The 16,285-nt window shown below is 39.0% G+C and overlaps 1 protein-coding gene and 2 non-coding genes across 3 annotated transcripts in view; 2 read left to right on the top strand and 1 right to left on the bottom strand.

Annotated features, from left to right (window-relative positions):
- Positions 1-16,285, bottom strand: part of LOC146368064 (contactin-associated protein-like 4) — a 143,532-nt gene that overhangs the window by 38,732 nt on the left and 88,515 nt on the right. The window contains exons 11-13 of the mRNA XM_084911306.1: positions 7,459-7,565; positions 5,553-5,672; positions 3,524-3,724 (exon numbers count right to left, since the gene is read on the bottom strand). Of these exons, the coding sequence (XP_084767432.1) occupies positions 3,524-3,724; positions 5,553-5,672; positions 7,459-7,565 (428 nt within the window). The remainder of the gene's footprint in view (positions 1-3,523; positions 3,725-5,552; positions 5,673-7,458; positions 7,566-16,285) is intronic.
- Positions 13,771-13,853, top strand: trnal-uaa (transfer RNA leucine (anticodon UAA)). The gene has a single exon. It is a non-coding gene; the product is annotated as a tRNA-Leu (tRNA).
- Positions 14,728-14,810, top strand: trnal-uaa (transfer RNA leucine (anticodon UAA)). The gene has a single exon. It is a non-coding gene; the product is annotated as a tRNA-Leu (tRNA).

The following is a 16,285-nucleotide window of genomic DNA, read 5'->3' as shown; positions in this document are numbered from 1 at the left end:
AATTGTGCTATACAAATAAACTTGCCTTGACTTCTACCACCAGTAGCAAAGCATTTTGTTTTCAATTGTTTCAGTGAGAGAAGATGCTGTGATTTACTTGAAGTTTTGGAGGAAACTGTAAAGTTGAACTTTTTTGTAATTGTGAAAATAATATACTGCATAGAGTAACAGTTTAGTTTTCTTTGTATATCCTGTCAGTTATTGTTCTGATAAGGAAAATTGGAATTGGCTAAAATCCACATCCTCAATTCAAAGATAAAAATCATAATCGGCCAAGAAAAATTCACTCAGTGCATCTCTAATATCTAAACTACAGGTAGACTGCTTACACATTGGGAAATGTCAAAGTCTTCCATTTCATAACTGGTATAATTTTCCTACACTAACAGATATTCTTCCTGTCAAATCAAAGAAATGTTTATCTTTATTCTCAAAGACTGAGCACATCTTATTTAACTTCAGCCTGCTGCTCTCAGTGCCAGCCCAAATTAGCTGACTGCAACTGATGCACTTCTGAAGATCCTTTACTCAAATCTCGGGAAATATCACAACTCTCACTACAGCATGCGTGCCTTCTAAATACAGGCTTTTTACTTTTAATTTACCATCAGTCTAATTCCTCCTTTTAAAAATAATCTTCAGAAAACTGGGAAAACCTGTTGAGCTTCCAATGCTTAACACAGACAAATCTCACTCTTACAACTGTTTTCACTGATTTCAATAAACGGAGCCTAAAAAAGAAGCAGGAGATGGAAAGACAAGGTTTTGCATTTGGAAACTTGTAGAGGGTGTTTTTGATCAAATTAAATTGGATATTTTTGTTCCTATGTAAGTGTCCGGTTCTATAAAATCATGAAATTCAAAATGAAACAACAACTAGACTGATTATTTTGTAATAAAAGCATTTTACTATTCTCTGTAAATGACCTTCAGCTTTAAGGGGGATCCTCCTTTAAGAAAAAAAATCTCTTTTTGAGACAAGATTGTTAGATTTATTAGCTTTCTTTGGTTTTCCTAGAATTCTGGAGCATCTGCAAGCCGCTTTGTCACCCAGCAGCACCTTTAGCGTTGCATGACTTTAGAGTCATGTCTGCCGTCATTGATATCTGCTCTGTTCTGCAGGGAACGGTCTTGTTATCGGTCTCCCAGCCTTAGTTTTTCCATGTAAGTACATATAAGCGCAGGAGGTGTGAACATATTGGTGAGAAAAACCTAGAAGAGAGTCAGCAAACATAAATTACAGCAGAAAAAAAATTAATAATCTCACTTTATTTAAATTATACTTTTTTATTCTAACACTGCTGTGAGAACAGCCTTGACCTGTACCAGAATCCCCTGCAGTCATTTGACCAATCGAATGACTGTAGAATCGCTTGCAGTCATTTGATTGGTCATTTTAAACCCACTAAGTATTATGTGGGAGTTGTAATGTCATGAATTATTTCAAACTCTTAAAAGAAAACTGAGTCTCAAAATTTTAAGCACAATTTTCAAATGCAGGTTAAGATGTTGCCATTTGTACAACACATAACTTATTACACTTTCTTTGGATGCCATATTGTGCCCAAGATGGACTGGGCTGTGAGAAAATCGAGTGCGGCATGGAAAGAGCCCACATGATCCTCCAAAGACAAAGCTAGTGTTTGAGGCCGAGGGATGCTTGCCAGCTTTTAACCCTAACACTGAATATATTGTTTTTCATATTGAGGACGATGACAGTATAAGCTGAAATATGCATTTCACATTTTGAGAGAGTGTAGGTGGAGAGATGGCGAGAGGGTGATTGGAGATGTCTCTGCTGAGTCAGCACTCCTTTATTTTTCCCAGGGAGTGCCAGAGAGTTTATAATGGAACTTCTATTTCTCCGCTCATTCTTCCTTTTCGACCACTTTTCCCACTTTCATCCATCATTCTATTACCCACCAGACCAAAAGTTTCTTCAGGGCTGAAATCTTTCCCTTATATACTCCATTATAGGTCCTGAGTTGATAAAAACTTTCAAGACTCCCACTGATCTGCATTGGACGGGTAGCAATCAAAAGACAAAACTAAACTGTTTATCTGGTTAGCTGAGACACCTGACGGACATTTCTGAGGGTCAGTCGGCTTTGTTACTACAGGCTGACATTTCTTGACCACTTTTGGGTTGTTGCAAGGACAAAACTCAAAGGATTTCTAAGTAAGTTTGAAGTCCACATGTGAGCAATATTTTACATTTTCTTTCTTAACCCTCTCAAGGCAGCGTTGCAGATTTGCAACAGTTAAAAGCTAACAACCTGATTACCCCACATACATATTTTATGAGTTGTTTTTACTCAGAAGTACCACTGCAGGTATTCTTTTGTGCATTAGCAACAAAAACTTAATTTGAGCCTGAGAGGATTAATTGTTTTATTTCGTCCTTTTTTTGTTTAGTTTTTTTTTGGAAAGCTTTCGAAAAAGATCAGTTTGCTAGGTTGCCCCTCACAAGCATCGCATTTCATCACAATTTGCCGTGAGACCAGCGTTTGATAAGTTAAATCAGTGTTTTTATTTTTTATTTCTCAACACTGAATGTTCGGGTGCTCTTTTACACAGACTCTGAAAGGATAAGCTGTTGAATCCACTGCTACTAAAACAAATTTAATGCAACTTAGGGATCAAAGTAATTCTAATTCTGTTTCTAATACTCACCGCCTCTGAGTCAATGCAATCACAACAAAACACATCAACAAAAAAAGAAAACACTAATCCAACTCGATACTCATTCCAAAAGGGGGAGGTTTTTAACAAATCCTGAACAATCAATGTTTCTGAATCATTTGTGAAAGACAAGAAAATCCCTGCAACCAAACTAAGTTTGAAGAAAGGAGTGAAATAAGTTTGTTGTTCTCCAGCTGAGAGTGAGAGTATGATGTGGTGAGCTCCAGCTGAACAGAGTCAGCCTAATCAAGTTTTTATTGATTTTTTTCTTTTTGACCCAAACACATTAATTAAAAGCAAGTTTTTGTCTTATTTGCCAGTTTTTTCTTAACACATATCAAAGGAAAAAGCAAGTTAAAACCTCAACGCCAATATTTTAACTACAGTTTAAACATTACAGGGATGAGGATTAAATAAGATGTTTAAATAGTGAGAATTACTTAAGTTTAACGTACATAAAGAAAATTTCAGCAGCAACAGATAACGCAATTCAAGTTGTCTAAGATAAAGCTGTCAGAAACTGAACTGATAAACTAGTATCTATTTTCAGAGAGGGAAATGCAAAGTGAATATCAAGCACTCATATTAAAGAACATCGTCAAAGTGGAAAGAAATGTTTTGCCTCACAGCAAATGGGAAATGAACAACGAGCCAAGGAGAGGCAGACTTCATGCTACAGAAGAGAGTTTAGTGTTTGCAGGTTGAAAAACATTTTCATAGCTGTGTGCTTTTTACACTGTAACACTTCCAGTTGTTCCAGCTGAGCAGCATCAGAATAATCATCTACAGAATAATAAAGAAAGACATATAATGTTATACTGCAACTAACAGCAATCTTTACCCAAAGTGTTGAGGAGGCGGGACTTCCTGCAGTGGTAGGACAGTTCCTGTTCGCAGTGCTCTGACTGGCTGATGGCAGCCAGCAGCTGCTCCTCTTGAGATGAGTAGTCGAAGTGAACCGAGTGCTGGGACACAGCCGGAGAGGGTCGCACTCGGGTCAGCTCAGTGTTGTTGTGCAGGAGCACCATCCATGTGTTTTCCTCTGGTGGGAAAGATGAGCATGCAATTTATACTCATTTATTATTATTACAATAAAGCTCTACTGCAAAGTTTCTTTCCTAGAATGTGTACCATTTAAATACCATCAAAGTAGCCAAACTGTGAAATTAGCAATATATGCATGATGTAACTACACAAATAAGCCTGTGATGGAAGAAAGTGAAATGGATGACAATTATATTTCTGCAGATTATACTTTTTAGAAACAGATTCAAGAGTCGTCTACTTTCGTATAAATATCCCTCCATTTTGGTCCTTCTGTTTAGTGTCGTGGAGTGGCTGGAGCTTATTCCAGTGTAAGATGCGACATGCAGACAACCACAGACTCCCACATTCACACCTACAGCCAAGTTTAAATCGCTATTTAATCTGTGGGTGGAAGTCAGCGTACCCACAGGAAGAACAGGTGAACACAGAAGGACTGGAGCTGACCGGGAGTTTTTAGCCACAAAATCTTTTGCTATGATGCAACAGAGCTGATGAAGCTGCCCTTTTCATGCTGGATCTTCACTTTCGAGTTTGCCGCAGCAAATCATCTGCTTCCATCTCCCTTGATCCACTACCATGCTCTCCTGTCAGAACAACACGCTGTATGTCCTCCTTCACTACATCCATGAACCTCCTCTGTGGTCTCCCTCTTTTTCTTCTTCTTAGCAGCTCCATGTTCAACTACTGCTGTGCAAAATATCTACTATACCTTTTCTGCGCATGTCCAGACCATCTCAACCCTGACTCTCTAAATTTCCATTCAAACTGCTCAACTTGAGCTCTTCCTCTGATACTCATTTCTAATCCTCTACCAGGAGAGAAAGACAATCTTAGCATTTTCAACTCTAGCACCTTTGACTCCGCCTCCCGTCTTTTTGTTAGAGCAACCATTTCCAAACAATATACCATAGCAGGTCTCACCACGGTCCTGTAAACCTTCCCTTTCATTCTTGCTACTATTCTTTTAACAAATAACTGCCCTTTTGATGCTACATGAAAAAAAGTAAAATGTCAAATTTTAGAAGTTGGAGCTTGGGAATGTTTTACTGGAAGAAACAGGAACAGATCAATTATCCAAATAGTTGATCTAAAGTATTTAATGGTCATTTGATCTTCTGCAAACCAGCCAGCTGATTCATCGGCTAAGTTTTGCAGTTATGTTTTGTTTTTTAATGTATATTTGATGTATAAATGTAAAGTGGTGACATGAAGGTGCAATGGTTATCAGTGCTATTGACTGCTATAAATTTCCCAGTCCTTCAATAGTAAATGTTTGACCTTGTTTCCTAATGTTTATGTCTAAACGCTATAATTGACGAAACATAAAAAGTAATACTTTTTTTTCATTTCTTTATGAGTGGGTGATTTCAGCTCAGCTCACTCTGTGTGTGGATTTTTCATGTTTTTCATGCTGCTTCCAAACACATGCATGTTAAGTTAGTGTGTTACTCCTATTCTTAGTATTAGCCTTGCAATAGCCCAGTGACTGATCTAGGCGGTAAATTTTCACTTTCCGTCAATGAGTTGGACAAAGATAGAAAAGTAAAAACAAAAAACTAAGTAAGCATGTGATTCAGAGAAAGTATCATAGTTCATTTATATGATTACACAAAGGGCATGAATGATTGAGTGAAAGAGAAACAGGGGAGTGATTGAAGTCTAGGATGAAATAAAAAAAGATGAAGATGGACAATAATGTGGATCTGGGTGTGATAAGCGGGGACATCATTTAAAGTTATGTAATCATCTCAATCATAAAAAAGGTTCAGTGATGATGGGAGGCAGGCAAGGTGTAAAAGCATGTGTGAGTCTGTGTGTGTCACCTGTCATGTTGCAGTAGACCAGCTGTGGTTTGATCGGTCCGCTGCCATCCACGTCAATATAAAAATGTCCTGACGTGTTGCCGTTGTGTTTGTATGCCTCGCAGGACTGTTCGTACACAGCTGGGAGGAAAATAATGAGAACTACATCAACACGCTGACCCACCGGAGCTGCGAGGGGATGAAGATCACACACTGTGGAGGATTACTATGCTGTGGGTGCTGCTTCATACGTATGTATCACAACTGAATCAAAGTCCCGTGATCAGAGAAAAGAAAAAAGAATCGGAGGTTCCTTTTCTGCACCGGCATCCCATAAACTAAAGTTTAATCCAACTGGAGATGACAGTAATGACTGATGGGAATACACAGCCTCAATAAATTTAACTTTATCAGACCTTCTCGCCTCTTTCTCTGTGTCTCCATAAGTCTTCCTCTCATCTCCGTCTCAAGCACGCAACAGTACATCTTCTGCAGTCAAAGAAAGGAGCCCTTCAATTCAAATCCATATCTGAAAGTTCCCACACTCTGCTCACCTGTTTATCTCGCTTCTTCTCCACAGCTAAAGGCTTTTTATTCCTCACACTCCCCGAGTGTGGTTAGAGACCAGTTTTCAAAGAAACATCAGAAATAAAAATGAGACCATAGGTGAACCGTGTGGGAAACTCTCCTTGTTTTAGTCTCGAGGATTTGACTCGAGGCATTCAGCACACAGCCACTAAATCTCACCTGCAAGCTCAACTCACTGTCACGGTTTTATTTATTTATTCCCTCTTTGGTATTTTAGTCACAGCTACAGTCTCATTAACCTCCATCATATCACCTTATACACAAAAGGCGTTATAGAGAGAAAAGATGTGCAGGTAATAAAAATAGATCTCAGGGGACACCTCATTTAAAGTTTGATTCCATAATAAAGATTTATGGACATACAAGCAGTCAGAAGATCACACAAGAGTTTTCATCTTCCTTCAGATAAACAATATTTTCTAAGCAGGTATTTGTCAATATTTATTCTCTAACAAATACTTATATTAATTTTAAATTACATACTTTTATTCTCAGACTCTTTCTACAGCAGAGTCACAGTTGAAGATAGTTCTTATTTGTCTTATTTTGAGCATTAGTGCAGTTAATGCACCATCAGAGACAAGATGCTCAGCTCTCTTCTACTTTCCTTCAAGTGATCTTTCTTTTGGCCGGCTGAAAATCTGAATGGCAGGCTTCTGGGGCTTTCATACTCATCACATGTGAGGATGTAAAAGGTGAAAGGATTGTAAATAACACAAATCAGGTGTCAAAAATCAAGCTGATGCAGAAGTGCTTTAAACCTGGCCAGCAGGAAGTGACTTCCTGAGGTGTACAAAGTCTGTTTGTATAGAGGTCTATGGGGAAATGACCCTCAGCTTTCTTTAGTTAGAGTCAAAAAGGGGGATAATGTAGGGTTTACTTCAGAGTGGGCCTCCCTCACTGACAAGTGGTACCATATGAGTGTGCAGGAAGTAGCAACAGCAAAAAGAAAAAAATCAATTACAATACATAGCTGTGTACCACCCTTAGAGTTTACTTTGGTTGTCACACACAATAACGACAGGAATCACAGTTTTGTGTTACCAATGTAAAATGTTGGATATAACTTAATATTGTAAATAACTTAATCATTTTGACTGAACCAACCCACCCAAGGCATTTTTAATTGATTTTATTTTCCATTCCCCTTCCCTGTTTTTTTTCCCCCTCCTAGTTTAAATTATTCAAGATGAAAAACATCCTCATTATCTTGCTTGACACGCTATCTGTTCCTCATTTGCATTTCATCTGTCCCTCTTACCCCTCCCCCCATCTTTCTCCATTTGCCCTCACTTGTTGTACTTGTCGTGTGCTGATGTTTAGCTGTCAGGTGACTCACAGCTGTGGCAGGTTGCTCCGCTGTAGCCGGTGTCAGAGCAGTTACAGTGAAAGACGGTCCAGGATTGGCTGCAGCGGCCACCGTGTTCACAGCGACTGGGAGAACACCTGAGAGAGAGAGATAGAGAGATATGTATAAACCAGGGGAAGAAATCCCAGTTTCCATCACGTTTTTGCAAGTAAAGAGACCATATCAGCAACAGGAAAAAGCACCATGCTGCATTCATTTTGATTAAAGTATTTTAAGAGCAGACTGTAACGTGTAGCTGGAGAGAAGATCCTGATGCAGGATGCAGATGCAGACAATACTGACAAAAAACACCCCAAACGACCAATTGGGAACAAATGTTTTTTTTAATTGTTATTTTATGTTAATTCAATAAGCAGAAAAAAATGAATAAATAAATAAATAAACATAATCGTGTGGAACAGTAGGAAACCCCAGAGAGTGCAAACAACAATCTGACAAGGACAAGGGATAAGAAAGAAGGGAAACACAAGTGAAATCAAACGGGAAAAAAAGACAGAAAGCAACAGAAGCAGGACGTGAAATCACCACAAAATAACCTTCAAAGCAAATCACAAGACAAGTAACTACCATTAAGACACGTCTAATAACCAAACACAGAAAGAAAAGAAAGAAAAAAAACACTAAATGAATAAATAAACTAACAGATCCCACGAGAACCATGACAAAGAGTAACAGAACAGCAGCACCTTGAGGAAAAAGGAACATAATGTGTTTCTGCTGCTGATCTAGCAACCGAGCATTTAAGTGTTTGCCTTGTAAACTTTACTTTTGTAGAAATAAATGACAAAAAAAGATCATTTCAGTTTGACGGTGAAAAATAACAAGATTAATGTGTTACATGGGGATCTACTGTGCTTTTTCCCATTTTCTGCTGTATATTGTCACAGATATTATAAGGAAAATTATCAAAGTTTCAAAATAATGAGGTCAGTTTCAGACAGAATTTTTTTTCTACTATTGATTCAGTTTGATGTCAACATTGATCAGAAATCGTTTGCTTTTGTCTGACTAATTCTGCTTGAGACTGTTATTATAACCCAGGGGTAGGCAACTCCAGGCCTCGAGTGCCAGTGTCCTGGAGGTTTTAGATGTGTCCATGATCCATCACAGCTGATTTAAAGGGCTAAATGACTCCTCAGCATTTCTTGAAGTTCTCCAGAGGCCTGGTAATGAACTAATCATTTGAATCAGGTGTGTTAACCCAGGGTGGGATCTAAAACCTGCAGGACACCGGCACTCGAGGCCTGGAGTTGCCTACCCCTGTTATAACCCATGAAAAAAAACATACTTATATATATGTAAAATAGTATGTTTTCCCTCTACACAGTATTTTGTTCTGCAGCAGTGTAAAATATTCACAAGACTATGCCACCTCCTGTGAGTTATAAGAGCAATTTAAAAGATAAATGAATAATCTGAAGATAATATACACATACATTATTCACAGACATAAAGAGTGTATGGAAAATAAATCTTTCTGAAGTATCAGTGCAGCTTGAAGCTGATGTTATATTAACTGCACCCAAATATTCATTTCAATGCTCCTCTAAGGCTGGGGAAGTCTCTGAGTTAAAGTATTTACATGTTGTTGTATAATGTGTGCCTTGGTGTCATTGTAATAACGGTATTTACTGGCATGTAAATGCACTTTGAATCTTGGTGTCACAGATCAAAAGCATATATTGAGAAGAAAAACAAACAAACATAAAAAACACCATCATTAAACTAGCTCTGCTTCTAAAATTCACCTTTTCATTTCACAGAGGGAAAAAAGTTTTTTGCAGATGTTCGAGGTCATTTATCCTAAGACTCTAAATCCACCTAATGGGCTACTAGCAGCAGTGAAACGACATAAAAAATTTTCAATCATTTCCAGTATCGGTTTTTGTATTTAGGTACAATCTGAGATGTTACTGGGTTAAAAAGAAATTGACTTCCTTATGCTTAATGGAAAATACCCATTGAAATACCTTTCCTCTGTGAGATCAAAAGAATAAATTCATTACTTCACAGACTCGTGCTTTAGATTTTTCTGTCATTTTATATAAAAGGAAAGGTTTTCCAGTGAACAGAGGATATCTTTTCGCTTCTTCTCAGCGGCAGATCTTCCCTGACTGCTGCAAGACTGTTTGAAGAAGCTCCATCAATGACTCCAGATCCCAGGAGACTTTACTGAAGCTATGTGTGTTATTTATAGATAAATATCATACTGCTGTAACCATCATGACACCAGTCCTGTGTGGGAGGAGGAGGGATGGAGTGGACTGAAGGAGGCAGGCAGAGACTGTAAAAATCTTAAGTTTCAGCGCTGGAAATGAAATCCCTAAACTCCAACATTTAAAAACTCTGCTCCCTTTATACGATCTACAGTGGATATGTGTGCAGCTCACAAGATACTAAGGGAGTTATAAACTGCCTGTGAAATGACAAATATTGTAAAGACTGTAATCATATTTACTTGCGTCAATGACTCCAGATCCCAGTTTTTTGTTTGTTTGGATCATTGTGCTTTTACAATTTTTCCCTGACTTGCAATGTTTGCAAATGTGACTCGTGATTACTTTGTCCACTGTGGGAGATTTGTTGTGATGAAAGGCAATGTGTAATTTATTATAATAAAACAGAGCAGTTTGTTATTAGAAAGCAAACGTCCACAACTGCGAAGAGCAGAATATTTTGTCACATGATGGTAGAAGGTAAAGGTAAGAAAACAAGTGAACGTCACTGTTACGTTCCCCTATAAAGTCCAAGGGATGTGGTAAAGTAACAAAAAATATCCAGCTTAAAAAAGTAGACAAGGAGGTAAAATTGTTAAAGTTAAAGATTATTTAATTTGAATTAATTAATAAATCAAAAGAGACAGACAAGCCGCTATCAACTTTTAAAGAAAGAAAACAAAACCCAGGAGTTGGTCTCTAAACTGAAAAGTCACTGAAACACACGCCTCTCCACAGAGCAGGAATAAACAGCCACCCCACACACAGCTCACTAGCTGCAAAACCAACAAGCCTCTCTGGCACCAGAGCTCACCTTTTCTCTGGACTTAAGTGCTCTATCTTAATTGCTGAGTAGAATCAGCTGTACAAAAAGGGTGGCGCCTAAAGCAGGAGAGACAGCAGGAACATCCACACAAGGCTAAATTCACATAGATAGAAAACTATGTTCTCTGTTTGTCTAAAGATTTTCTAAAGCGTAACTGGAAGAGAAAAACTTTTTCAGCAACCATCAAATGAGCAACTTGTGAAGTCAAAATAAAAGATTACTTCAGCTGTGAAATAATCTTACTAACAGTTAAATGATCATGTTTTATGTAGTTATAAAAACTTGCTCTTAACTTTTATTAATTTAGTTTCTCTTTGCTTCTAAGTTCTACGATAAGTTTTACTTTTATGAAAACTCAAAAGGCTGTACATCTTTCTGCATCTTCTATGTGCGAGGCTTCGTTTTGTTTTATTTAAGCTGAAAACACAAATCAAGGCACTAATTGCTCTTCTATTAATGACATGGCTGAATATGTCATTATAATATGTACTGTGGCATAATTCATTTTTCTGGGTATTTCTGAACTTCTATCAGTTTATTTATATGTTTATATACACTACAGAAACATTGCTGTTAAACACTGCAGAAACATAATTCATACTTTTATTTGTTCACTGGCCCTGAGACTCCAACTCAGATATTTTCACCAAAATGTGATGGCATGACTGGGACACAGTGTTGTTGCCATGGTCACTCAGGAGGTTACTGAATCAATAATCCATGAGTTGTATTAGAAGGTAAACAAATGTGTAAATCCTCTGTCTTATTTGTCTCTTCACTCTGTTAACATGGCCCATAGATTATACCCAGATTACGTTTATTTTCCATAAATTGCACACAAAAGATGAGTATAGGCAATGTGACATCATGTATTACTGTGTTTAAGCCTTAACACAGGCATTTCGGCTGTTGCCATCTTGTTATTTTGGAGCCAGAACCAACCTTATTTTGAAAAGACAGATGAGTGATAAATTACCAACTGCTCCACAGAATGTAAAGTGTAACACAAAGACACAGATACCCATTACAAACTTTAAAACATAATACCAGAACGCTGATAAAAATTGAGCATAGATTTCGAGGTCCAGTTCACTGACAGAAATCATTGAGTTGACACAGTTTAGCCCAGGGGTGGGCAATCTCAGTCCACGAGGGCCGGTGTCCCTGCAGGTTTTAGATCTCACCTTGGGTCAACACACCTGAATCACATGATTAGTTCGTTACCAGGCCTCTGGAGAACTTCAGGACATGTTGAGGAGCTAATTTAGCCATTTAAATCAGCTGTGTTGGTTCGAGGACACATCTAAAACCTGCAGGGACACCGGCCCTCGTGGACTGAGATTGCCCACCCCTGGTTTAGCCTGTCCTGGCACTCACATGTCACTCAAAGAGGACAACACTCCAAAACTGCACAATTTTAAGTTTTAATAGATTAGTTGGGTCACTTATGTAAACCCTGAATAAAAACGTGTTTATTCCACTTTAAATTTGGGCATTTTGTCTTGCGACCTCTCATGGACTACCTACGTGTCCAGGCTGTACCCCTGTCATTTACTCAATGGCGGCTAAGGCAGGGTCCAGCCCTCCCGAATACCTGAATTGGATAGGCGGTTGAGGAGAGGACTAATGTTAACATGGGAGTCTAGAGGGATTGACTCACCTTTGAAACCAGCCTGAAGTGGCCATTTAAAGGCCTACATTTTTTGACATTTTCACACAGACTCTATTTTTCCAGCCCCACAGGTTGATGGTACCAACCTTTTTTGGTTAATAGTGGTATCTGCAGTGGTATAACGTTTAAGAATAGTATTAATTTTTGCAATTAGGTTCAATTTTCAGCATTTTTTCTCAGCTTGCTTGAGCATTGTCTGTTTGTATTTGTTACTCTGGTGTGTTGAGCTCTCAAACCACTGCACAACAGCAATCTTTGAGACAGATACCTCAAAAACTGTGCTGTACCTGAGAGAAGTTAGAAAATATATGTGACAGATTAAAATAGCCATATGAGCTGCTGTGTCTCTGCTAACCCACATAAAGGAGTAATGTGACCTCATTCTCTTGAGATAAAGACACAGAGAGGACAACAGGAAACGATGAGTAACAGTGTTTTTATCTACACCGGTTGCTTTCCATCTGTTCCACGACCGGCTGGCACCTCCAGGAGGTTTGACACAAACACACACACACACACACAAAGACAATTTTAAGTCAGCAGTGGATGCAGCGCTCGGCAGTATGTGCAGGCTTTGAGCAGTGTGTTTTTCTCTTCTATCCTAAACGTACATTTCAGTGTGTGAGTTTACTTATGTAAATGTATGTGACAGTGTTAAACTGTGTGTTTGCCCGAACACAGGCAGAAATATTTAAGAGAAAACAGATGACTGCACAGAATCTGCAACCTCGCCTTTATTTAGATAAAAGCCCTAACTCAGCAGCCTGTCAGCCTGCAACAGTGTGATTTTTTTTTTTTTTAAAAACCTCCATTTATCTCTATACTACTTTAATCTCAGAGTAAGCTGGAGCCTTGAAGATAAACCACTTAGCTTTCACTTTAAATTCACATTTTCACTTTGCTCCATTCCTTTATTTTACACAGTATATTGAGTGTTTGTGCATGTGAGTCAGTAGCAGGGAGGGTTTCAGGAACGTGACTGCTGATGCAATCAGACTCAGTGTGTCAGTAGTGTATACTGTACATGATCTATATAGATGCTTTTGTCTGACTGCTGATGACCTTCGAATTCAATGCGGCTTTTGCTGAAATGAGAAGTCTATACATGTCTTACATGTGCATGCACTCAGGGGTAGCAAACAAATATGAATTACTGAGAGCCTGTGAGGAGATGAATGTGTGAAATTGTTTTGCGCTCTGAATCACTTTCGCAATTTTGTTTAAATGGTCTAAAACATTCACTATCCTAAGAAGGAGCCCTCACACTTAGCTCACACTGCAATATGAGATGTTAGTGATTCGGTCAGCATCATATGGATTCTATGAAGGGCCTTAGTGGTTTTGTAAGACAGTTCAACCTGTTATCCTGACTCTTAAAACCATAAAGAGCCCAATCACAGTTGTTCTTTGCTAGGTGCAGCTTAAAGTTTCCAGGAGTAGTTTGGATGAGTGGCACTAGATTAAAAGACAGATACGCAACAAAATTCAAATTTCAGGCACCGCAGAAGGTATAACTTACCTTGGTGTAAGTGGAACATGATTGAACTACATTTTCTTGTGGGCAGTGTACCAGGATGGCCGAGTGGTTAAGGCGTTGGACTTAAGTTCTAATGAGCAGATGCTCTCGTGGGTTCGAGCCCCACTCCTGGTATAATTTGGTACCACATGTGTGGTAAACTAAAGTACTTGTGTATGAATGTGAGAGTGAATGTTACCTTCTCAAGCAAATGTTTTGTAGTGGATCTCCAAAAGTTGATTCTGTTCATCTGGACGTAGCGTTTTCAGTAGGAGAAACGTTTCGTCACTCATCCAAGTGACTTCTTCAGTCTCAGCTGACTGCAGGTTTCCCCAATCTTATAAACAGTACATTTGCATAATGACTGAAACCAGCCCACTGAAGGAACAATGGGCTGGGAGGTCAGTTCCTTCATCATAATTATGCAAATTCTCATGACCATTGATCAACAACCACTGATCAAAGGCCATGAGTACCATTCACAGAGAGTTGGGGAATGGCTGGAGATGGTCTTTCCCTTTTAACGTAAATGGCCTCCTTGACTCCGCGCTCAAACCAGCGTTCCTCCCTGTCCAGGATGTGTACATCCTCATCACTGAAAGAGTGTCCACTGGCCTGTAGGTGTAAATAGACTGCAGAGTCCTGGCCTGATGAGGTAGCTCTTCTGTGTTGTGCCATCTGCTTCGCCAGAGGTTGTTTGGTTTCCCCGATGTATAAATCCTGGCAATCCTCCTGGCACAACAGCGTACACTATGTTACTCTGTTTGTATCAGGGGACACAGAGCCACAGAGACTCTGTGTTTAGAAAAAAATGCATCTCAACTGTTCCGATACTCCTGACACGTACGGGATCACTACAGGTTTTTGCTTAGGCAGCTGTTGTCCTTCTCTCCTGGATTGACTGGCGCTTTCTTTTGGCGCCTTCCCAGCTTTAACAAAAGTCCAGCTGGGATAACCACATTTACTCAGGGCCTTCTTGATGTGATGTTGGCTTTCCTCAGTGGCAGATACCAGGATGGCCGAGTGGTTAAGGCGTTGGACTTAAGTTCCAATGAGCACATGCTCTCGTGGGTTCAAACCCCACTCCTGGTATACTTAAAGAACTCACGTCATTTGCCCTGTTCTTTACCAGAAAGAACATTTATAATCAGGGTAATTGTTCCTGTTATTACTTTGTGTATCATCAACACAGAAGCCAATTGTTTCTGCTACACATGACTTACTCTACAGATCTGAGATGACTAAATTACTTTTAGAAAATGGAAACTTGGTTTGCTGTAACAAAGTGGGATCCAATGAGCAAATGCTCTTGTGAGTTCAAAAGCAACCCCTGGTATCTAATCTGAGTGGCTAACGTTACCACAGTAAACTGCAGTTTAATACATGCATGAAGGCCAAGGAAAACAATGTAATGGCTACTAACATGAGCATAAACTCAAATATAGTTAATCCTCATTGTGAGTGTATAACATGTCTGTGTGTGCATCAAGTTTACAAAAACACACTGAACTCACCAGCCAATTGCGTTGCTTGTGGCCAAAGATAAGTGATTAACGGTGAGTAAAGAAGGCTTCAGGGGCAAAATACTAGATAAAATATAAAGTGTCCCCTCAGGCAAGCATTTTTCCAAATTGACAAAAAGAAAGGGATCTCACAGCTGTCGACTACATTGCTTTGACTTTTAGTCACATCCATCATGCAGGTATAATCACGGATGATCTGATATCGTCGTGTTGGTGTTGTTCCCACATCATCATGAAAATGTTGTTCTAGGTTCAACATTGCAAGTGACCAATCACATTCTTGTGACGTTATTCTTTTGCGCGCCAAGCCATTCGTGCATTTATGAAATTCCAATGTTGCAAGGGCAATATCAGTTCTGCTTACCGTTTATTAAAGGGTTACGGTTAGGGTCAGGGTTAGGGTCAGGGTCCGTTGATCGGCGGACAGAGGCGGTTTCTCGCAGCTTAAGTAAAATTTTTTGTTTTACGGCGTTTTTTCCCGAAGTCGCAAAAGTATGACGTCACAACATTCTGATTGGTCACTTGCTATGTTGATCCTGGAACAACATTTAGTATGATGATCTGGGAACAACACCAACACGACGATATCAGATCGTGCGTATAATCACTGTAGTGACATTTTAATCAACAGGAATGCAGCACAATGTGAAAGCAGTGCCCTGCTGATTTAATTATGTGTTTAGTTTTTGTACAAGTTTTTTTTTTTTCATATTTTGATGTTTCTTTGAATTTTGGTAAATATGGAGGACCGGGTCAGTGTTCAGATAAGGTTGTAAACAAGATGTTTACAACAATAGAATATTCTGCTGCAGGCATATTTGCCTCCACACTGCAGTTTTACTGGTTTTCAGTAAGCTGTGCTTTTTCTAAATAGCTATACTGCACATATGTTAGTGTCATGACACTCTAGCAATGTTTTAGTTTACTCCCTGGTTGTGATCACACATCCTTGGTTGCTTGGCAACTCTTTTTGCAGTGACAAGAGCAATCAAGCTTGAAACCAAGTTTATCTAAGAAAAAATAGCCATCAGTTTGCTTATCACA

Source organism: Perissodus microlepis, chromosome 18, assembly GCF_051167445.1.
Source record: "Perissodus microlepis isolate ML-2025 ecotype Zambia chromosome 18, ASM5116744v1, whole genome shotgun sequence".
In the NCBI taxonomy this organism is placed as follows: Eukaryota; Metazoa; Chordata; class Actinopteri; order Cichliformes; family Cichlidae; genus Perissodus; species Perissodus microlepis.
The sequence above is the reverse complement of the archived record's forward strand: the minus strand, read 5'-3'. Positions and strand labels throughout refer to the sequence as shown.